General features: G+C 32.0%; 1 protein-coding gene across 13 annotated transcripts in view; it reads right to left on the reverse strand.

Moving 5' to 3' along the window:
• The window catches only part of Epha5 (EPH receptor A5), a 333,364-nt gene that overhangs the window by 293,239 nt on the left and 15,810 nt on the right, over window positions 1-24,315 (reverse strand). For all 13 annotated transcript variants that reach the window (XM_005331721.5, XM_005331719.5, XM_005331718.5 and 10 more), the window contains exon 2: window positions 10,901-10,965. In XM_005331721.5, the coding sequence (XP_005331778.1) occupies window positions 10,901-10,965 (65 nt within the window). The remainder of the gene's footprint in view (window positions 1-10,900; window positions 10,966-24,315) is intronic.

Raw genomic sequence — 24,315 nt, forward strand, 5'->3', positions numbered from 1 at the left:
TGTCAGTTAATAAGTAAAGATGTGAATATGAGATTGGCAGTTTAAGGGTAGAAAGAAAATGAAAGAAAAGTCTCAAGTGATAAAATATTTATTTCAGAAACAGTCTTTGGGTTACCTGTTATTCAGCAAAATGATTATAACAGAAAATTGAGACCAGCGTATTGCTGTGAGGTTTGTTAATCTATTCTAAATACTTTGATCACTGTAACTAAAATGAGATTTATATGAAACAAAACTTTTGCCTTTAAATACAAATATTTATATATTTAAATTTTTATTTTTTCCCTAAAGTCTGGACTTAGAATTTGCTATGATATATTTGAGAAAGTGGGGTTTGTAGAAATGGAGTTCTTAAGTTTATAGACAGAATTAACCCAAATATTTTTTTTAAAAAAGGCATACAACAAAATAGTAAAATATTCCATTATGAAAATGAGTACATCATCAATCCAGAAAAGACAGAGCAGTCTTTAATACATATTGTAAGGTAAAGGATGCCAAAATAAAAAGGCTACATACCATGTGATTATATCTGTATAACATTCAAGAAAATGCAAAGCTATGGAGACAATGAAAATAATAGTATTTTTCAGGGCTGAGTGGGAAGAGGGGTGAATGGCTGGAGCATAGAATGCTTTGAAGGCAATAAAACTTTTCTGGGTGATTCTACATTAGTAAATAAATGTCATTAGATATATGTCAAAATCCACAGAATGTACAACAGGAGTGAATGTTAATGTGAACTATGTAAGTTACGTAATAGCTGAGTATCAATGTTGGCTCATCATTTATAACAAATGTACTCCATAAAAGCTGTATATTAATAGTAAAAACAGAGCCAGGAGGAAGATGAGGTCATATTCAGGAACTCCTTATGTCTTCTGTTGACTTTTCTGCACATTTAAAAAATAAAGCCTATTAACTTAAAAAAAAATAAAATGACCCTGAAGTTTACAAATATCTTAAAATAAAATGTGGTGAAAATGTAAGGAATGAAGGGATGAATCTCAAGTCCTCCTTATCTTGTAGCCCCAATACTAGAATCTATTGTTGGAACTGTGTTCTAATTGGTTAAGCCTGGAAAAAATTTGTGAATTCCAACATAATTTTTTTTAAAAGCTCAGCCTGGAAGAAAAAAATGTGTTTACTCAAATAAGCAATGAAATTTAGAAATGAAATTTGAACTATCATAATTTATATCAACTGAGCCTGAAGTCAATCTGTGTTTTGCTTGTTTTTCTTTTTACAATAAGACATCAGACTTTTTATTTCTTGAATGGTTTAGGGGTCACATTATACATTAAATACATTATCTTATTTTGTCCTAAAAATAACACTATGAGATATATGACATTCTAGCTACCCTCCCTGCTTAACAGATAGGAAAACTAAGATTCAGAAAAGCACATTAAGTTATAATGAATTAGAAAAGAATGAATACAATCTGCTCTGTCCCATTTAAAACCTTCTCTGAGGTGAATTTCTTCTCCAGCATCAATTCTTCCTTTGTGTCAACTACTCTACAAAACCTTCTCCTGTCTCTGAAGACATTACCTTTTACCAAAGCTCACTTCCAGTTTCAGATAACTACTCCTAGAAGACCTGGGATTGAGCCAGACTCAGTCTCTTACCAAGTGCATAATCTTGGGTACGTTACTCACCTTTAGTAGCTTCATTTTCCTCATTTACAAAAAGAATTCTAATTACCTCTTTGTGCATTGCCCTTGTTAGGATTAAATGTTAACTACATATATACATATTTAAATGTTAACTACATACATGTGGAATTGGGAATATATGTTAATCACATATATTCATGTCCTTGAGGGGTGTGTGTGTGTGTGTGTGTGTGTGTGTGTGTGTGTGTGTGTGTGTATTATGGCAGGACAGAATTAAAAAGAACCATATAACAACTCATGTGTGACTCCAGAACACATGCTTTTCCTAAATATATTACGAACTGCTTTAGTGACCTTGAACAAATATTGTCACCTCTCTAACACTTTTGCACTTATATGGAGAAAAAAGATAAGAATAGTAAACATTTTGTTTATCACCTGTTCTCTGATTACTCATTCACAGAACCATGAGCTCACTCAGGCTCCAGGAAGTCAGAGATTTTGTACAGGAGTGATGGTTATATATTCAGAGCTCAATAAAAGTCTGTTGAATGAATAAATGCAGAAAATTTACATAAAATCTATTGTGATCTAGTACTTCTAGGTATGTCTGGAATGAAAAAGGGAAGAAGAGTTAAATTTACTACCATAAAGTGCGCACAGGTGTGCACACACACACACACACACTCACAAACTGTAGATCCCATATACAATTACTAGAAAGGACATGCTAAAGCCCAGATTCAAATGATGTGTCTTAGCTAAGGTAAATACTAAAACACAGACTAGAAGGAAACAATTTCAGCATGTACTTAGCAGAGAAAAAAATTAAAGTTCTTTCTAAAACAAAGGAAATTTGAATGCCTGTGCAAAATCAAAATAATAACACTTCAACAGTTACAAAGGGCATATATGGTTAATTTAAATAAATGAGAGTGTTAAGTGAAAAGAGAGTCATATAAGAGAATTTGCTTAATTTCTTTAAACTGTAGTTTTCACTACAATTAGGACTATTCAGGTCACGGAAATCTTTTTGATGTGGCTTTCTAAAACATCTGATAAACAGAGAAACTACAAATTCAAATTCTATATAGAATCCTCCAATTATTAAGCACTGACAATAAATTCATAAATGTACACTTATGTGCAAAAACAAATTAACAAACTAAATACCTTATGGACTGATGGAACTCTTGGTATGAAGAGAATAGAAACACAGAACAAAAGTCAATAAAAGAAAAAAAAAATTTACTGGCTGCCAAATGTGCCAATATCTTTCCTGGATCACACTTGTTTAGTCTTTATTGTAAAATTACACCTTAGTAATTTATGTTCCATTTTATAAAAAAAAAAATTCTAAGAAAAAAGTTATCCTTGCAATAAATATTTATTCAAGTTATATTACAAGTCAGGAACTGAGCCAAGTTTTGAAACACAGTAGAATGGTAAATATGAAACAGCTACAAGAAGCCGAGAAGCTTATAATATAATGAAGAGGATAAACACACACAAAAAAGTTTTATGGTGAAATGATTGTTTCTAAGGTGTATGGCATGTTAGAAATAATCATGACTATGAGGATACAATAACAGTGTTTCCTTTATATCCTTGCCTAATTCTTAGACCTAGACTTGAAGAAGTGTTCATTTTCTTTAATCAGTCTGAGAAATAAAGTATTCATCCCTGTTATGGTTTGGATATAAGGTATCCCCCCAAAGCCCCTCTTTTAATGCAGGAATACTTATAGATACAATTATTAGGTTATGAGAGCTATAATGCAGTCAGTTAGTGAATCAGCTGACATGGAGATAACTGTATACAGGTAAGGTATGGCTGGAGGTGGATCACTAGGGGTGTGCCCTGGAAGGGTGCACTTTCCCTGCAGCCCCTTTTCCCCTCTCTCAGTACTTCCTGCTCCCATGAACTGAGCAGCTTCCCTCTGTCATGCCCTTCCATCATATTGGTCTGCCTCACCTCAGGCTCAGAGTAAAAGTTGGCAAACCATGGATTTAATCTCTGAAACTGTGAGCCAAAATAAACTTTTCTTTCTCCAAGTTGTTCTGGTCAGGTATTTTGATCACAGTAACCAAAAGCTGACTAAAGCAAAAAAAAAAAAAAAAAAAAAAATGGTACCAAGAAGTATGGGGGTCCTTGTGGTGAAAAACCTGAAAATGTGGTTCAGTCAATTTTGAAACTGGTTTGCAAGAGGAGTTTGGAGATACAGGCTGGAGAAGCCATAGAATGTTCTAAAAAGATATTAATAAGGAATTCTTGTAGGAGCTCAGAAGACCAGAATGCCAAGAACAATGCAGAAAATACAACCTGTGCTCATGAGGTTTCAGAGACAACAAGCTTTGGGGTTTAAACCAGAGGTCATTTTCACAAAGAAGTTGTTTACATTTACCCATGTTCTGAGATTTTCTGCAAGGCTAAATTTAAAGGTGATGGACTCGTTAATCTTGGGAAGAAAATTTCAAGACAAGACAGCATTCAGAGTATGGCATGAATATTACTGGCAGAATTTAGCCAGGTTTACTGTGGGAATCGGAACCACAAATTAAAGAAGGAAGATTTTTAAAATTCACAGTGTGGGCAGAAAAGTGAGTGTAAAACTGGAGCCAAGAAAGGTATGGTTGCAGAAGATATTATGGTCACTAAAGAAATGTGAAGTACTTTGCATAGGGACAAAAGGAAATATGCCTTGTGGGCATCTCAGAAATCAGCAAGAACACACCCATAGCAGGCTCAAAAGTATAGAAGTGGAAATACATTTAAAAGATCACAGGGCACCCTGTTTGCAGGGGATGGGAACTTGAATTTGTTTTAGCATGCTCAGGTACTCAGCCACCAGAGCTGTGTTCCCATGTGGCATAATTAATGCTCAGTCTGTTGGTAGACCTGGGCATCATCCACATGGTGCTGGTTTTAGAGAAATAAAAGATGATGAATTTAGGGGTGTGGGGAGGATTCTACTGAAATTTCAAAGAAAGGCCTGAAAGGCCATGCAAAGTGTAGCAGGATCAGCATTCCTACATATCATCTCTAAAAGTGATGTGAGAAGCTGTGAACATGAATCCAAAGTTATAATAGAAACCCCTATGTTAAAGAGATGTCAGCAATATGATCATCCACTAACAAAGGTGCTGTGTGAGAACAAAGCCAATCTAAAGGAGGGCACATGCACTACAACCAGCAAGATCAAAGAAATGAGGCTGCCAAAGTCCCTTGGAGATCACATCTTGCCACGATACACTACAGATGGCAGATGTGGAGATGCAGAAAATGTTTGCCCAGCTGATTTTCAGGCTAGCCTTGGTCTTATCCATTCTTTCAATACCCCTAGGCCTCCGTTTTGGAATGGGACTGTCTATTGGATTTAGGAAAGTTGCTTTTGATTTTTAAAGGTGCTCACAAGCAAGACGTTGCCTTCAGTCTCCAAGGAGACTGAATTTGGACTTTTGGACAATCCTGAAACTATTAAGACTGGGGACTCTTAGGAATGGACTAAATGCATTTTACATTGTGAAATGGACATAAGCTTTTGGGGTCCAGGGAATGAATATTATGATTTGAATATGAGATGTCCTCATAAAATTCCTATGTTAATTAAAGAAAATTCAGAGGTGAAATTATTAGATTTCAAGAGCTGTAGCATAATCAGTTCAAACTGGGTAGAAACTATAGGCAGGTAAGGTATGGTTGGAAGAGGTAGGTCATTTGGGGTGTTCCTGAAAAGGTTCAAATTTTCTGCATCCCCTATCCCCTCTCTGCTTTCTGAACACGATAAGCTGAGACATTTTCCTTTCCTCCCCATACCTCTATGCCATGATGTTCTGCCCCACAGCAATGGGGTTTGCATACTATTGGCTGATCCTCTGAAACCATGAGCTCAAATGAACTTTCTTCTTCCAAGATTTTAAAGTCATGTATTTTGGTCACAGCAAGGGAAAGCTCACTAACACAATCCGTAAGAACTGACATTCAAGAGAATAATCTGAAAAAGTGAAAAAGTATATTACCTTCAATCAAATATTCACATATTCACTTCTTTGTGTGGTTTTAAATTTCCACAACACTAATTCAACTTGTGTGTGTGTATACACAACATACACACACACACACACACACACACACGCACGCACGCACGCACACCCCTGGCAATATGCCAGACCATATCCTCACTATTGGGAACAGAATGTCTTCTCTGATATGCGGATACTAATTCCCAATAAGGGGACTACTAAGGAAGAATAGAGGTACTTAGAATTAGATATAGGGGAATGAATGGAGGGGAGGAGGTAGGGGATAAACAGGATACTAGAATGAATTGGACATTATTACCCTGTGTGCATATGTGATTGCATGACCAGTATAACACTACATCGTGTACAACTAGAAGAATGAGAAGTTATATTCCATTTATATATGATGTGTCAAATGCATTCTACTGTCATGTATAACTAATTAGAAAAACAAAACAAAACAACAACAAAAGACTGGTTCAGCTTAGACCAGGAATACTATTTAGAGGAAGAAAATTCATTGAATATTACAAACCTTAATAAGCTTTTCATTAAAACATAAAACAATAATAACAGTGTCTCTAGAATAGACTTCATCACTTAGTACAGAGCAGATATTTCTTGAAATAATAAAGCAGTAAAATTAAGTTATATCAGCCTTTATCAAGGATATGACCCTTGCCTTGCTCAATCTGATATGAATTATAGAATAGGCATAATATATTACACAAAAGTAACACTAAAGGATATCTATTAAATAAAAAAATCATACTTTTTAAAAAACTATGCTAACATGAAATTGATACAATTTTAATTTGAGATGAAATGATTGCAAAATGATTTCTTGTCTATGAAAAGATAAATCAAATAGGAGCACTGTGTTGTTTTTACCGAAATACAGTTAATGTGTCCCATAACCAGATTTCCATGAAAGATGAATCACATATATGATGGTGGTCCCATAACATTATATTGCCCAGTGACATCATAACCAGTTTAGTTTGTACAAGTACACACGTGATGTTGGCATAATGATAAAATCATAAAATGGCACATCTCTCTGATTGTATCTCCATCATTAAATGATGTATGATCAAACTACATCAAATCATAAAACTATATTATAAATAAACTATTCTAAAACCAACTGTTAACTAAATGCATACATCAAATTTAAGGAAATATATATAATTTGTAAGATTATGTTTCTCTCTGAAAGTGAAGTAAAGAGAAAAAAATTAAAGATAAATAAAGATATAGTTCTTTTGGAAAAAATGGTTGGGTTCCATCTGAGAATAATCTACGATTCTATTTCCATTTTTGAAGGACAACTTTTCTGGATATAGAATTTTTGCTTTGACAGCTTATCATATTTTGAATGTCATTCCACAGCCCTCTGCACCCCACTGTTTGTAATAAAATAGCCATTAATAATATTGAGGATTTATTTTATATGATGATAAGTTTCCCTCTCAGTGCTTTTAAAATTCTTTTTCTTTGGCTTTGGACCATTTAACCATGGTTTACTGATGGATTTGTTTGAGTTTCTTCTACTTATGTTTGTTGAGTTTCCTAAATATGTGTTTTAATGTCTCATCAAATTTGGAAAATTTATATACATTAATTTTTTCAAATATTTATTCATATCTTTCTGGCTTCTATTTTCCTGCTACTCCCATTATATCTGTGCTGTTCCTCCAAGTATCTTAATTCTTTTTTACTTTTCCTCATTATTTTTCCTTTCACTTTCTCTAATTGGATCTCAATGGTTCCATCTTTCAGTTTATTGATTTTTCTTTCACCATAATCTGCTGATAAGCCCCTATAATATATTTTTATTTCAGTTTTTATATATTTCAACTCTAATTTCTTTTTTTTAAGTATTTTCTATCTCTTTACTGACATGTTGAATTAGAAGAAACATCAATCTTATACTTTTTTCAGTTCTTTGAACACATTTTATTTTAGTTCTTTGAACATTTTAAATTGCTAATTAAAGCCCTTATCTAATATGTCAAATATCTGGGAATCCTCAATATAATTATATTGGTGGATTTCATCTTATGTATTAATAAAATTTACTTATTTATTTACATCTATCATGATTTTATACTGAAATCCAAGCACATCAAATAATACAATGTGTCAAATCTGCAAGTTATATTCTCCCCTTATTCCAGGGCTCATTTTTGTTTGCTTATTTAACAACATCACTAAACTAATTCTGTAAAACCTGTATTCTTTATCATGTGTAGCCATCAAAGTTGTTGTGCAATTTTATTAGCAGTTAATTGTTGGACAGATATTGAAAATAAAACAAAAAAACCTCAGACAAATAAGTGTCCTCATCTTTGCCAGAGTATGTTTTTCAATTTTCTCATGACTTTTGCTGAGGAAAAGAGCTCGGAAGCTCTTACTCTTAATTTTTGTTATTAGCATTTACCTAGGATTATGTTGCTTATCTAATCATACTTGACACAAGCTACTCAAAATATATTAAAAGTTAAAATACATACATACATATATATATATATATATACACACACACACACAGAGATATACATATATATCATTATAATTGTATACACTGTAAATACTCATTTCCTTTAAATAAATTTCCATTATCTCACATTTAAATAACATTTAAAAACAAATATAATGTGTAGATACCACACATCTTCCTCACAGTTTGAAAACTATATACCATCCGACTCTTCTAAATTAACTAGTCTTTCTTCACTATTAACATCAGATATAGCTATGTCTAAGGAAACATCATGCATAAAAAGTTACAACCATCTTTAAAAAGATACATATTGTTTAAAAGACTGAAAAACAAAAACAGCACCAATCCAACAATTAGGAAAAAAGAAAGAAAAACAAAACACACAGTAGTTGCAATGTTTGGAAAAAACTGAGCATTTATACAGAAAAAAAATTTATTTTTATAAATAAATCATTTACAAAATTGCATAATGTCCCTGCAAATTCCTAGTTGCAAGTGCAACCATACCAACGTACTTTAACTCTCATAGGTACAGTCTGTCAAACCTTTTTTGAGTAACTTCTGAGTGGAAACATAAGAAAAACAGAAAACTAAATTCAAAGAGAATATGTCATATTTTCTCAGAATTCTAAAAAAATAATTTTAACATTTCAGCCATCTTATTAGAAAAAGCATTTAAAATACATATTCAGTAAAATATTTTTGACATAAAAGTATGAAGTACAAAAATACATCGTTAAGTACTTATTGATCATTGTTAGCCAGCATCTCTTTCTATAGGGGTGATGATAAATGAAAAAAAAAAAAAAAGAAAGAACGAACTCAAGAACAGGCAAAAAGAGAAAAAGGAAAAGATTACAAGAAAGTTAAAAAAGGAAGATCCTTAATGTAATATATACCATTAAGTTGACACTGACTATATCTGGATCACACATTTTTTTCTTTAGTTGCATAAAAAGTTCTTATACCTTAACACTCTACTAGTATTAACTTTTTACATCAAAATTCTAAATGCAACCATAACTTTGTTGCAGAAGTAGGGATTGAACACAGGACCCTGTACATGTCGGGCAAGCTTTATACCACTGAATTAACATCCCCAGAAAACAACTATAATTTTTAACAAGAGAAAAGAAATTCCAGATTAGTGAAATAAAAAGAACACATATTGATTAGATGTTAACATATAATTATGAGTTAAAACAATACTACTTGTTTTATTTCTTTTTTTTTATTTTTTTAATATTTATTTATTTATTTTAGCATTTCCTTTTTTATTTATATATGACAGCAGAATGCATTACAATTCTTTTTTTTTTCAAGTTGTAGGCACAATGTTGTTTTACTACTTGTTTTATTTCCATAAAAATTTTCTTAGTACTGATAAGTATACCTTAGGACTGATTAGTATACCTGATTTTCCCAGTGATTTGAAAAACAACAGTAAACAGTTTGGGCTCTTGGTATTGATATCTGAAGGTTGGTTACATTCCCTTACTTAAATTAAAATTAACCTTCCATATCATGTAAAATAATTTTAGTGTATATAAATTTTAAAGATGATTGCATATATATTATAGTAAAAGTTTTAAATGTTCAAATTGTTTAAATGTTTTTCTTTAAATGAGAATTAAAAAATGTTATTTGTCTTTGTTATAACAGTTTGATAGATTGTAACTATAGATAGCAAATGTTAAAATATTTAGTTATTAGTTAATACAAAGTTCCGTCTAAATTGTTTTTAATGTAATATTCATGAAATAGATTTAATATTTTCAGTATAATATGATTTCATATGATATTATTTTTCTTATGTTTTCATATTGTACCTAATAGTATGGATATGTATTTAATTAAGCAGAAAAAAATGAAGTACTTAATATAATCTATGGAGAAAGATTGTTAGTACTAAAAATGTTATATGCATATACAAATATGATATATTGATATAAGCTATTCTATATGATTTTTATATACCCAAAAAAGGAAGAAGAAAATTTCATTTTCCAATTAAAATTTTGTATTATTCCAAGTTTTACAGAGTAAATCTGTCAGATCTAACATACTCTGTCTGCTTACATTCAAAATTACAAAGAATTTACATACCAAGAAAAAATACTTTGAGATTTAAAAAGACTTTTCTAATTTCTTTTACCCAAAATATTAATTTGTAATACGTACCAATGAAATAGAAAGCATTGTTAATTATAATAATCTTCCAATAAAACCATCTTTACTAAGCAATTTTCAGTAAAGACAAATTCAAAATTGGAAAACAACCTCTGAATGCTGACCTAGCTAATAATCTGAAAAACATTTTGATTAATGGAATTTAAATGAATTTCCTATAGAATTTTCATTCCATAATTCTGCAAATGAAAAAAAATGGTTCGTTTGATTTAACAATGATTTTATACATATTAAATTTTATTTCCTGTACAATATAACCATTATAAGGCAAATCAGCGGAAAATTAAGTTCATTTTATATATAAATTAATTTTAAAAATTTATTAGTTACTTCAATGTTAAAATTTCCTGATGCTTGAACAACCTTTGTATCTTTTTATGGAGAAAAATACTAAGAGAGGAATATAATATAACTGATATTCATTGATTTGAAACTTCTTTCCTTATCACAATTCCCTTCTGTCTTAAGGAGCATATCCAGTGAATTTTCAACCTCCTGTGACTTTTAGCAATGATACATATGCATTTAGTTTAAGTTTAGGGGAAAATTTAATAAGATCTTACCCCATTTTTTGGAAAAGCAATCCATCCCAGGTCCCCCATAACAGTTCGTGAATCCAATAAATTCACTGAAAGAGAAATAACAAAAAGATGAGTGAAATATATAACAACAACAACAACAACAACATATCTGTATCTCTATTTTGATATTGTTAGTATGGTGATACATGCATACCCAAGATTACAGCAGCACAATTCACAATAGCCAAACAATGGAACCAGCATAGGTGTCCATTAACACATGAATGGATAAAGATAATGTGGTACAGTTTTATTCAACCATAAAGAAAAACCAAATGATGTCATTTGCAGAAAAATGGATGGAACTAGAGACCATTATGTTAAGGAATAAGTCAAACCCAGAACTCAAGGGTCATATATTTTCTCTCATACGTAGAAGCTAGAGAGGAAAAAAAAAATAATTCAAAGGGAGATAAGTAGAGGAAAGGGACCAAGGGGAGAAAATTGGGGAAGGAGCAGGGGATATACTGGGGATTGATATAGGCCAAAGTATATTGTTATAGTGTGTACATATATGAATATGTAAAAAAAATCCCATCATTACATTAAAAACATGTAAAAAAGAAAAGAACAGAAGAACACACACATTTTTTGTGTAACTGAAATTAGATTAAGCTTCCATTGTGATGACCACAAGAGGTACAGTTTATAGAAAATGTCATTTGAATATAAGAGAACAACTTATTTTCAATAAACAGAGAACAATTACAACAAAATATAAAAAGACGCCATTACCTTAGATATTTTTTGCCAAATAAATGAAAAGTAGAAGATCAAATAATAAGAAAAAAGAAAAAAAATAAAATAAATGCCCACAAAAACTATAGGACCATGTAGCTTGGTTAAAGGCGCAATGTTTGAAGATTAAGCCACTACCATAAAATTGCAGCTAAATACACTTTATCTTCTTATGGAAAGTGCTTATGAAGCAATTAACAAATAATTTACATTATATAGCAATGAACTATTCCCAAGCTTATAACAGTGTGATATTATCTGAAATCTGTAATCCAAATTGCAAGTTTAATTAAGAAATAAATCTACACACCCTTAAACAACACAAGAAAACTATAGCAGTTCTTGGGGTTGTTGCTATAGTTAAGAGTCCACTGCATCCCTAAAGATGTCTTCTACTTAGATGTGACTAGAGTCTAAAATGTGCTTCATATAAAATTCTCAAATCTGTTATATCTGGAAAGCCTAAGATACTTAGGAATTCCAGAGTAGCAATCTAATATCATCATTATAAAGGAAGACATGGGTGAGTATATATGCAGACATGCACACAAACTCACACACAGAGATACACACGTACATACATACATACATATCCACATATACACATAGTCCTTGTACACTGTCCCTGGGAAATCATACTAGTTTAAAGAGAACTATCTAATCAAATGCTTTAGAATTGGGTCATAGTTCATTGTCTAAGTTATTATATTTATCTCAATTGGATGCATTTGGCCCACTGTACAACTGACTAACTTTGCATAAACATGGCATATGAATCCAAACGGGAACCACATGGGTTATTCCTGGTAAGAAGTACTGCAGTTTCATAAATCACATTCAAGAGCCAGAATATTCAAAACATTGATTCTCAACACCACCAACAACAAAATATTCTATCTACCAATATAAACCTGGGGAACAAAAGAAATTACAGTTGATAGACTGGAAAATCTGTTGTCACTCTTTATAAAAGAATATAAGATAAAATCATGACTGAGAATATCATGATCAAAATTAAAACTAAAATTTTTACACATGCTATAAAATGTATATACAAATATTTAGTCTTTATTATCCACATTTTATTACAGTAGCCCAAATTAGTGGGCAAAGCAGTATGTTTGTGAATGTAAATCTTAAAAACTAAGTTAAAATTTCATAATAATACTAGTAACATTAAAATAAATCAGTAATTTAGAATTCTAGAACACACAAAATATGCTAGTGTGGAAGAGGTTGTTGTTGTTCAATATATTTGTTTATCACTACTTTTGAGTTCTTCAACTACAAAAATATTTACTATATAATATTTGTATCACTTTGGTGTACTCAAAACATATTGCCTTCATGGAACAATAAAATCATTTGTGGAATTACTGATTCCTTAAAAGAAAGATGTCCCAAATGAAAAACCACTGTTTATTACCACAAAAACAAAAGCAAATCAACCAAAATTATTCTACTACTCTCTGAAATTACAGATTTTATGAGTCAAGCCACTTCATATAATTTTTTAGTGAAATCCATATTTTTTCTTTTTGTTCTATTGTTGGTTTTTCAGCTTTCTGTGGGAATAGGCTACATTAAACATAAATGTCCTTGTCCTCATTTTAGTTTTCTGGGACACTAGGGCTGTGTCTAGACATGACTAAGTACCAGGGGAGTGCAGAACCTAAATTGTTATGTTTATTCATTTTAATGATTCATTTGATTCATCTTTGATATTGAGCAGCAGTGTATCAGTGTAGATTAGATAAAGTAGAGCAAATCAGCAAACTAAGGGTGTTACTGTGACAGTAGTCAAATCAGATTTAATCCTGTGGTGGCAAATTGATGTGCATAGGAATTCCAGGAATTTGTAACTGGCCAGCCTGGTGAAACTACATGTCTTGTAAGTCTCTTAATAATATGTGAATTTGAAATATTCCCTATTACAAACAAAATTCCAAATGCCTTTTCAAAATTCTTTTATTGTTATCACTTGAATTAACTTATAATCTACATGTTATTTTTATTTTATTTAATTATTTTTTGGCTCAACACAGACAGGGAAGTAAATCGATACTGAAATACACTACAAAATACATGAAAAAAAAACTGCAATAGAATTATATTCAATCTCATGATTTTATCAAAATGCTTTCTTGAGATAAATACATTAAATTTTTGTTAATAAAGTGCAGAATAAATTCTTTAGACCTGGAACAGTTCATCATATGTCTCAGAGAAAAATAGCTAAAATTTATATATAAATTTAAATATATATTCATAACTTGCTGTATATCACTTAAATATATTTAAATAAATATGTTTATTTATCTATTTATTTACTTACTTATTTTACCTCTGGGCTTTGAACAAGACTCTTAAGCTTTCTCAAATGACTTCTCCCTTCTTGAATTGCTAACTTTTTTCCTTCAAGATGAATTTCAGGAATTACCATTTTCAAGAAGCCATCACTGATCCTCAGTTTCCTACTATAAGCTAGCTATTACTACTGAATACTCTATTGGAACTCCAGGTTTGACACATGCCCATAATCTTACTTTGAGCTCCAAGAGCTGAATGGCTATATTTGCCTTATGAATGAATCATCTGTGCAATGGGCAGATCAAGAGGGTGTGGCTGATTCAGCATGCACCTGTGTTTCTTGACATTGATATTAGATAACATCTGGAGAGGACTACAATCTAGGGGAGGGGGAAGGGTATTTCCCTACTAGCATTTAAGGGGAAGAAGCGAGGCATAAAGCTAAATATTCTGCAATACACCACAAATTTACCAGGAAACAATTTTCTGACCCAAATTTCACTAGTCCAAAACTGAGAAGCCCTAGTATATACCTATTGATGCTACTAAAAAAAGATCTATTCTTTCACTTTTTTTTTTTAACAGTACAACATTGGCAAGATCTTCATTAACAGAAGGTACCATATTAGAAATATACCTTAAGATCCCCAATTTTTAAGAAAATAAAAGTAATAAACTCATTTTCATTTGGTAAAAAAAAAATGTAATAAAACAATCTTAGTTTTATTTAGGGAACTAGAAAGACAGTATTTTAACCACATAATTATATCTTAATTTTTCACAAAACCAGTGCAATTATTACAGATGTTCTTATTTATTCATCAACATTTATGCTTCTCAATATTCATGATGGTGTATGGGAAAAACAGTCTGTCACTGATGTCATTAATGCCTCCGTTTCCCTTACTAATTACATAATAAAAATAGAAAATAAAAATAAATATAAAATTAAAAATATGAAAATGCAGTTACAAAAAAAAATTTACAAGGTGTATTTAAATGTGAATTTTCAAAACTTTATTTCCAAATTGTACTACCAAATTTATTCAAAAAAAAGGGAATTGGCAGTAATAGAGTACAACCACTAAGTGTCTTCTGTGCTACAATTACAGTAATTAAATTGTTCTGAACAGTATATATGCTTGTTGTAAATTGCAATGAATACAAAATGAGTATTGATCTTCATTGTACAACTTAATTAAAACTTGTCCGGGCAAAGCAGCTAATGAATATAATTAGAGGAAATGTTTGATACCACAGTTACTCTGGAAGACATTAATTAGATACCAGAAATTTTATGGAAAATGTTTTTATTCTATTATTTATATTTTAAAATGGAGCCACATGACTAAACTGAGAGGCAACCTTCAATGTCATTTTCCCTCAGCTCTCTATCTTATAATCATGGTGGAAATGAGTGTAATGGTTGGTATTCTAATCAGTAACTAAGAAGATTCATTTTCCAGAAAAAATAACTCTACAGGGGTCAGTGAGTATGGGCTCTATTGCAAATTCCTAAAGTTTATATACAGGAGTGAAAAATTCACATAGGAACTGTGTTAATAAGTAAAAGTCATTTAACTATGGGTGCAAACAAAAATAAATTGTAATGGAAACTAATTCTAGCTAATCATAAGTACGTTTTAATTTTGTTACTGTACACTATTAATTTCAATTCTTTCTCAGACAAGAAAAGCTTTGAAAGAATTTGTTTTCAGAATAGGCAAAGAATTGTTAGCAGTCTTTGATGGGAATCAAGAGAAACAAGAAGCAAATGAGAACTTTTGACTCAATTTTACTCATTCCAATGATTTCTCTTTTCTGGATAATTCCAGTTAATGGTACAAATATGCTCTTCATGATTATAACTCAAACATTCATAACTTACTGCATAACACTGTGATCACAATGCTTTTCTCTTAACATCTTGCTAACATTAGTCACTAAGAACAGGAAAACATATTGGATTCCCCAGGACAGAGAGACACCAGAATGAATGTTTTCACACTTCTAGAGTCAGAAGACATTTCAAGGGTATCTGATGACATCATTGTCCACCAGCATAGATGAGCTCTACATCTGGAGACAATGTGTGATCCTTGAGGGGATGAAGGGACAGCAGGGTGCCAGAAGGTACATTCTTATTCTTACATTGTTTTTTCTTATTTTTTTTTCCTAAGATCTTCCCATTTAACAAACAATTATAATAGTGGCTAGATCTCAACCAGAAAATGAGAAAAAACAATCTGGATGAGGAGCAGATAAGATGGGTTCTCTTTCACTACAGACACGGAATCAAAGTCTCATTGCATACAGTGAACTTTTGATGGAAACTGGATTATGGATTTTGATTTTTATTTAGCAATAGCATAAAAGCTACTGGATTCAATTACATTACACATTTGACTAATCTGTGGGAACAAACCCCAGCTATACAGCTGTCTTTCCTCTTTCCGTGGTCCCATTTAGCACAGATGTGATTTGTTGCTCCCAGGCTAAATTTTATAATTTGAAAAGGGCTTCAGGGAACAAAGTACAGTTGACCAAACGAATGTCAAGAAAGAGAACATGTGTTTTTCATTGGAAAACTACGTTTATACATTTGGTAAAAATTCTGCTACAGGTTTAAGGGTGTCATGTAGACTTCTGGCATATCTTGGCTTTAAGGTAAAAATCCATAGCCCACTGTATTTCCATGGACAATGAATTGGTGCGTATTCATTTCTTCACATTTTGTGCAACTCACGTACATAGCCTTTTTTAGAAAAAAAAAGAAGAAAGAATATGGGAAAAAACTTATTGTGTGCTTACTATATGTCAGGTAATCTACTGAGCAATTTATATATGTTCTTTTATCTAATCATATCAGCAAATCTACAGTAGGATCAGCAAGAACACTGACAGGTTACAGTCCTGTTCAGAGACCCAGTAGAGGAATAAAGGAGAAAGAAAGTAGAAGCAATAACTGAGACCTTGTTCAGTTATTGAGCCCTGTGTGTTATTCCTGTAGCCTAGTTTCCCACTTAGGACTTGGACATAAACCAATTTATTATAGCTTCCTCTCTCCCTGGACATACAAAGGCCAGAAACTAAGTCCTAATTATGCATAAACAATGTACAAAAACTCTGGCTGCTAAACACTACTTGAAAAGCACTGCATAATAAAAAAAAAATGGTTCCATTCTAAATTAACACTAACCTCAAAGTGGCCATTAACATTACCCAACAAACCTATATTTGAGTAATTCGTTCTCTTGTGGATTAACCATAATATAATTTGTAAAGATTTTAGTTAAAGTAGATATAAATTAAGCCTCATATTTTCTTTCAGCAAAGGTCCTCTCTGCTTTCTTTACAAATCAAATTATTAAATGAACTGTCAACATTCCTATCTATTCCTTCACATCCCTCTCATTTCTTATCTAAGTCATTTCAATCTGCCTATACAGTCCCCACCATTTTACCCAAACTTTTGTTACCAAGTTCATGAGCAATAATCTTGTAATTTTAACCTCCAATTTGCCTTATCTTTTGGTAGCATTTGGCCATCACAATACATATTTGACTAATCTGTGGGATTTGGTATGGATAAACATACCAAAACACACGTTTCATCTCCAATGCAACATATTTCTGTGATATTCTTCTGTCTCTCTTCCCTCTAGAAGTTACCTTTCCTTCCATGCATAGTGGTTCAGGCCTATAAAACAAATGGCTTGAGAGGCTAAGGCAAGAGGATTATGAGTTCAATGCTAGCCTCAGCAAGATAGAGAGGCTCTAAGCAATTTAGTGTGATCTTGTTTCTAAATAAAATATAAAAATTGCTAGGGATGTTGCTCAGTGGTTAAGCTTCCTGGGTTTAATCCCCAGTACTAAAAAAAAAAAAGAAGTTACTCTTCCTGTATCAATCCTTCAAACCTTGGTATTAATCAATATTTTTTATACTGTCTCCATTTCTTACACTATGACAATAATTCTTGATTAGGACTTGACAGAATAAAAAAGGTGCTTTTGGAAAGAACAAAATTTTTAGTATCAGTCCATACATACAATTAAAGATGAAGAATGGCTAGTCTATAGCAGTTCAGTTCACAATACCTAAATTATGGAACCAATTTAGATGCCCTTTAACAGATGAATGGATAAAGAAAATGTGTTACATATACACAATAGAATATTACTCAGTCTTAAATAAGAATGAAATTATGGTATTTGCAAGTAAATGGGTGGTCTGGAGTATATCCTGCTAAGTGAAATAAGCCAGTCCCAAAAAACCAAAGGCCAAATGTTTTCTCTGATATGTGGATGATAATTCCTAATAATGATGAGAGGAGGGGTGCTAGGAAAGAAAGGAGGAACTTTGGATTGGGCAGAAGAAAGTGAGGGGAGGAGAAGGGGTGTGAGGACGAGAAGGATGGTGGAATGTGACAGACATTATTACCCTACATATGTACAGTTGAATGAACTGTGTGACTCTGAATTGTGTACAGCTAGGGAAATGAGAAGTTGTGCTCCATTTGAATACAATGAGTTAAAATGCATTCGGCTGTCATATATAATTAGAACAAATAAAAAATAATAACCTATCAATAAATCTCATTATTTTTTCTATTAAAAAATAGCTAGTCTATTTATTTTTTGTTGGTTGGGTAAGTGAATGGCTTTAAAGATGATATAAGCATATAACCATAAGGAAGGACCTCTATGAAGACACCCATGAACTCCCAAGTCTCAGTTATTATAATCTAAATGTTAATGAACCTCCCAAAATCCATACACTATTTCTCACTTCTAAAATTCCTATCAATTTATAAAACTTCCTAGTATTTATGACCAAATTTATGGCATTAAATGATCCCAAATTCAGCCTATCTCTTCCTCATAAAAGAAAAAAAAATCCCTTCTCCTGTATTCCTTTCTTTGGTGAATACAATGCCATAAACTAGTTGGGCAAACCAGAAATCAGTCACCCTTGTCTTCCATCACCTTTATCTCCATATTGAATCACTGACAAAATTCCACTGATTCTAGGTATATCCAATCATAACTCTCTAAATTGACTCTTCTGTTTCATTCTACAGTATCACCAGTCCAGCCAACTTTTTGTCATTAATTTTCACTTTAAAAGTCTCCTAAGTGGTTTGTTAGTGGAGAGGCCTGATCTCTGAAAACTTATTCAAAATCGTACATTCAGAAAGTCCTTTCTAAGCTACCAATCCCATATTTCAAATCTTACAATTGTGTCTTTTTGTTTTAATGTAAGTTCTTCCAAGGTGAGTTCCTATTTTCTTCTTATTTAATTCAATCATTTTCTTTTCTATTTCCACATCTGAACAACAATGAATTTCTTTTAGTTCCAGTTATGTGGTTCCACTGTTAATTCAGCCCTGTCTAATGAGCTTTGAACGGGTTCTTCCATGGAAGAAAATTTTTGGTGGAAAACATTATTAAAGAATAATTCCTAATTGCTTTGAAAGTTTCTAAATATGGATGTACTTCCTGGAACTGATACAATCGTCAAGAGAAAACAAAGAGAATTAGTGGGAAAGTAAAGCCTGCTGATGAAGGTTGGCAGTGTGAGGAGATGAGAAGTATCTTATGCCAAATTATATCACAGAGCTGCTAATCCTTCTAAACTTGAACCTCCCTCTCCTAGGACTTGCTATCACGTGGGAAAAATCAATTTTGTTGCTTAATCCAGTGGAGAATTGACTTGCTGTTCTGGGCAGACACACAATCTAATGGAAATAACTTCAAAATTGGCAAGAGTTTGAAGGCAAACTCATCTTTCTAATTCCAGAGTCTGTTTTCTTCCATCCTGTCTGGATAACTCCAAAATTCTATTCACAGAATTCCAACGACATTCACAAATGAGCAACTTGAACTGATTATTTGTCTTCAAGTGATTTCTAAAACAGATGATTTTGTTGACTCTTTGGATTGTAATGTTGCACTTAATTGTTTACTACTAAGAACACCCAGTGCCTTCAATTGTTTGTTTCAAAATAATTTCATTTGTGTTCTTTTTTCTTTCTTTTTATTTTGTTCCAAAATATTTATACCATCATATAGAAGTTTTAATTATCACTCAGTAGAAAGGTCATAACAAGAATCATAGATCTATAATGAAAATAAATAAATAAATAAACCAAGCCAGGTGAAGTGGTGCACACCTATAATCCCTGTGGCATAGGAGGTTGAGGCAGAAGGACCATGCATTCAAAGTCAGCCTCAGCAACTTAATGAGGCCCAAAGCAACTACTCAGCAAGATTCTGTATCTAAAATTAAAAAAAAAAATCAGAAAAATTAACCAAAATGTATACTAAAGTTTTTGAATTGTTAATACACTCTAAAAGTATGGCAGAGTGAAGGTATGAGAAGTATCTTATGCCAAATTATATCACAGAGCTGCTAACTAACTAACTCTTTGGCAACAAGGAGTTCAGAGTTATTATCTACCTGTTAGTCTGTACAAAGTGTTTAGGGAAAGGTAACACAGAAATATACTAAGCTAAATTATGACTAATGAGCAGTCTGCTACACTCTAAGACACATATCATGAAAAGAGCACTAGCATATGGTTTTCAGGGCCTACCTTGTCAGGTATAATAATTTAATTTGTCAAATCTTATGAATTGTTTTTATTCTAAAGAGAAAAATCAACATTAGATGACATAAGAGGAATAAAAATATGTTCACATCACAGAAGACTCTTGACTTCATACTTGCTTAGTTCTATACCACCACTTATATAGTCATTAGATGATGCTATTCCTTTTGAAAACAAAATATTGTAATTCCTCAACACTTGAAGTAAATGTGCTCATTCACAAATAACTTTGAATATAATTTATGGTACATATAATACTCATTAGTCCTGTGACATTGGCTTTGCTAACTTTTGACCTTGAGGAAATGATTTTACTTTGAAGCCCTCAATTCTCATATCTGTAACATCAGTGATTGAAAGTAATAAAATTATATGTACCTATACTTTTATATTATGTCCCTTAATCCTAACAATGATCCTTTAGTATGTGATGTTTCTCATTTTACAGATAAGGAAATTGAAGTTGAGAAAAGTTAAATAGGCCAATGGCCCAAGGTCCCAGAACTAATAAGCACTTAGCTGGAATCTAAATCCAAGTCGATCTGACTCCAAAGCTTTCTCTTGCTTCTATATCACACTTGCTTCTATATCACACTTTTATGTCTAGCTTGCTGAACTCAAAGATTCACTCCTTTGAAATTTTTAACTCATCTATTAGTGAGTTTTATTAAATTAGTGAATTATGGATAGCATGTTACAGAAGCCAACATCTACCATAATGATCTAATCATATTGTATATAAGATGAAAATCCTCAGATATATTAATCTTAGCAGAGCAGACACTAGTTTTTCCTAGGGGAATCACAATTTATTATCACATTTTCAATAGCAAGTACAAGTTTCAGAAAGTAGAAAGGTATATAAGAAAGTAATGATGAATTCTCTTTTCTTAACTGTTTGATTTTGCTATTCATTATGCTCTAGGGACACGAATTGAGGCAAAGTAGGGCATCTATTTGTCTAAATATACTGTCTCCTTAAAAGTCAAATATCAACAAAAGGCTATTAAAATATAATGAAAAAATGTGTGTAAAATTGATTCTTTGTTTTCAATGAATCTTTACCCTAGTCCCTAATTACCCCTAATGCTTGATAGAAATATATTGAACCTCAAGACAATCTGTGTAATCGTTAGCATTCCAGCCTTGAGGGTAGGATAAATGATGATTGGATCGGAATATGAACTAAAACAGACAGAAGCTTTCACAAACTTATAGTCTTTATTTTAAAGTAACAGCATTTACTGAACATGAGAAAACAATGGGATGGTCCAGTGGCCCTTTTTATAAAATAAGAAATCATCCTAATTTTTTCTAAGTTATTATTTTCATGTTAGTCATTTTTATGTTAATCTTCCAACTTAGTTAAAATTTAATTATGATGTAAACCCTACATAATGATTCTTTTGTTACCTAAAATAGGAAAATATAGTACAAGGGATCTTTGGATAATATTTTGTCATCATTTAAAATATAAAGCAATACAGAGAGAAGTACTAATAATGTACAATAAATATTGAGTCAGATCATTTTAGAGGCTCTTACAAGCATTTTATTAACAGTTCTAATAATTCATCTCAAAAAAGCTACCAGAATTCAAAGTAGCGAGAAAATTTTTAATAAAAATATTATGTCTATTAAAATACAATGACTCATGTAAGAACAAGGTAGGAGTGATCATTTTTGGTTACTTAGTCTCATGCCTATAATCTATTTTTGGCCAGAATATACCTCAATAATTGGCTATCTTTCCTTTAACAAAAGTTACAAAAGAAAAAAAAAGGAACAAAGTAAAATAAAAATACTCTCATTTATATACTAGTGTGTCAAATACTGTTTTGTATCTGTGAAATATCCACAAATTATCTCCTTCCTTGGTACCAGAATCTCACTTATGGTTAGAGTTGCACTGCAAAATGAATCATGACTGGCCTTTGCAAATGATAATAACCATGTTTCTATTATTTTACCTTCCATCCAATCTAGTGAATCTGTACATAGTTATTTCTAATGAGAAAGAAGCAAAAATATGCTCACCAGTTGCTGGGAAAATTTTGTTGTATTAACTAAATAAATAACACACCTGACCTGGTTCTTGGCTCTTCTCTTTTCCTTCATTTTTTACTCTGAATTATATGTGATTCTTAAAAGATAGCTTTCTTGCAACTATAGGCAATGAGAATAGAGAAAGAACAAGAAAATCACAAGGATTCCTAACATCATTAAGCTCCTGAACAGGCACCAAACATCTACCCACAAATGTCTTTCTCAAACATGTTTTAAAATAGTTTTTTAAGTCACTTTTGGGTAGTTTTTCTATTATATGAAATCTACTATAATCCTATATAATACAGACAATATATAAACAACTGAGGAACTTTTGTCCAAGTGTTATGGAACACAATTCCACCTACAATGAAGTTTCATTCATTCAATAAATGTTTATTGAGTATCTATTTAAGTGTCAAAAATATTTCTAAGCCCCAGGACACATCAGTGAATAAAACAGGAGAATTTTTCTGGTTACTCACCTTCCTTCTGAAAGTTTGTCCCTGTGACTACTTGTTTGAATTTATATTACCTATGAAATAATCCATCAATGTCCCTCTCCTGAGTCAGACTGTCTTAGGGTATAATTATCTAAGGAAATATTAATCAAAGCATATGCCTTAAGGATCAGTTTTGAAATCAATGGCTATATGATTGATTATATCTCAAATTATACTTTGAATGTTTTTTTCTTTTGTACTTGGATACTTGCTTTTCTGACCTCTAACATCCTGTATTTCTCTATTAAACACAGGGTAATCTGAGAATCATCTATATCACCTTTAGCTTTAGAATATTTTCATATTCTCCTTTTATAAACTAATGATAGAAAATATTTAGACAGCATTTTCTGAGTATTAGCTATATATAAGCTTTATTTTACACACACACACACACACACACACACACACACACACACACACACGTCTCCCAAAAGTTTGTGTATTAAAGTCTAAGTCCCCAGCATGACATTATGGAAAGGTGTTAGAAACACCTATGGTGAGGCCAAGTGGGAGTCCTAAGCTCATAGGGGGCATGACCTTGAAAGTAACAGTGGGACTCCAACCCCTTTTATTTTCTTTCATTTCACTGCCAAGAAGTGACTAGCTTGCTCCACCAAAGTACTACTACCATTACACACTGCCTCACCACAGGCCCAAAGCAACAGGGCCAATTAATCATGTATTGAGGTCTCCAAAGCTGTGAGCCAAAATGTACCTTTCTTTTTGTATGTGGACTATTCAGGAATTTGTTACAGTGATACAAAGCTGACTAACACAGAATCTCATTTTGTTGTTGGTGGTAATGTTGTTGTTGTTGTTTGAAGTGTGCTTCTATCATCCACATTTGAATGATCTGCAGTACTTTTTAAAATTGTAAATACATTGGCTCCTTTTAAAACTTGCAATCTCAGGTTATTAGGTGGAGCCTAAGAGACTGCATTTGAGACAATTTCTCCCCATCACTCACCCAAGTGATTCTTATACTCAATTAGAATTAGACAACATTAGAACTAGGATAAGCCTTAGTTTAATAGGGTGAATCCACCTATGATACAGTTGATTTGTTTTGGTGATATCAAATAGTAGTAGAAGCCTCTAATCTTTTTAGTGATATCATTGTAGACTGGCCCCAGTTCTGTACACATTTTCTATCTTTAGTACCTCTGATCTAAACAAAGGTTATTCA

Source organism: Ictidomys tridecemlineatus, chromosome 9, assembly GCF_052094955.1.
Source record: "Ictidomys tridecemlineatus isolate mIctTri1 chromosome 9, mIctTri1.hap1, whole genome shotgun sequence".
NCBI classification, from domain to species: domain Eukaryota; kingdom Metazoa; phylum Chordata; class Mammalia; order Rodentia; family Sciuridae; genus Ictidomys; species Ictidomys tridecemlineatus.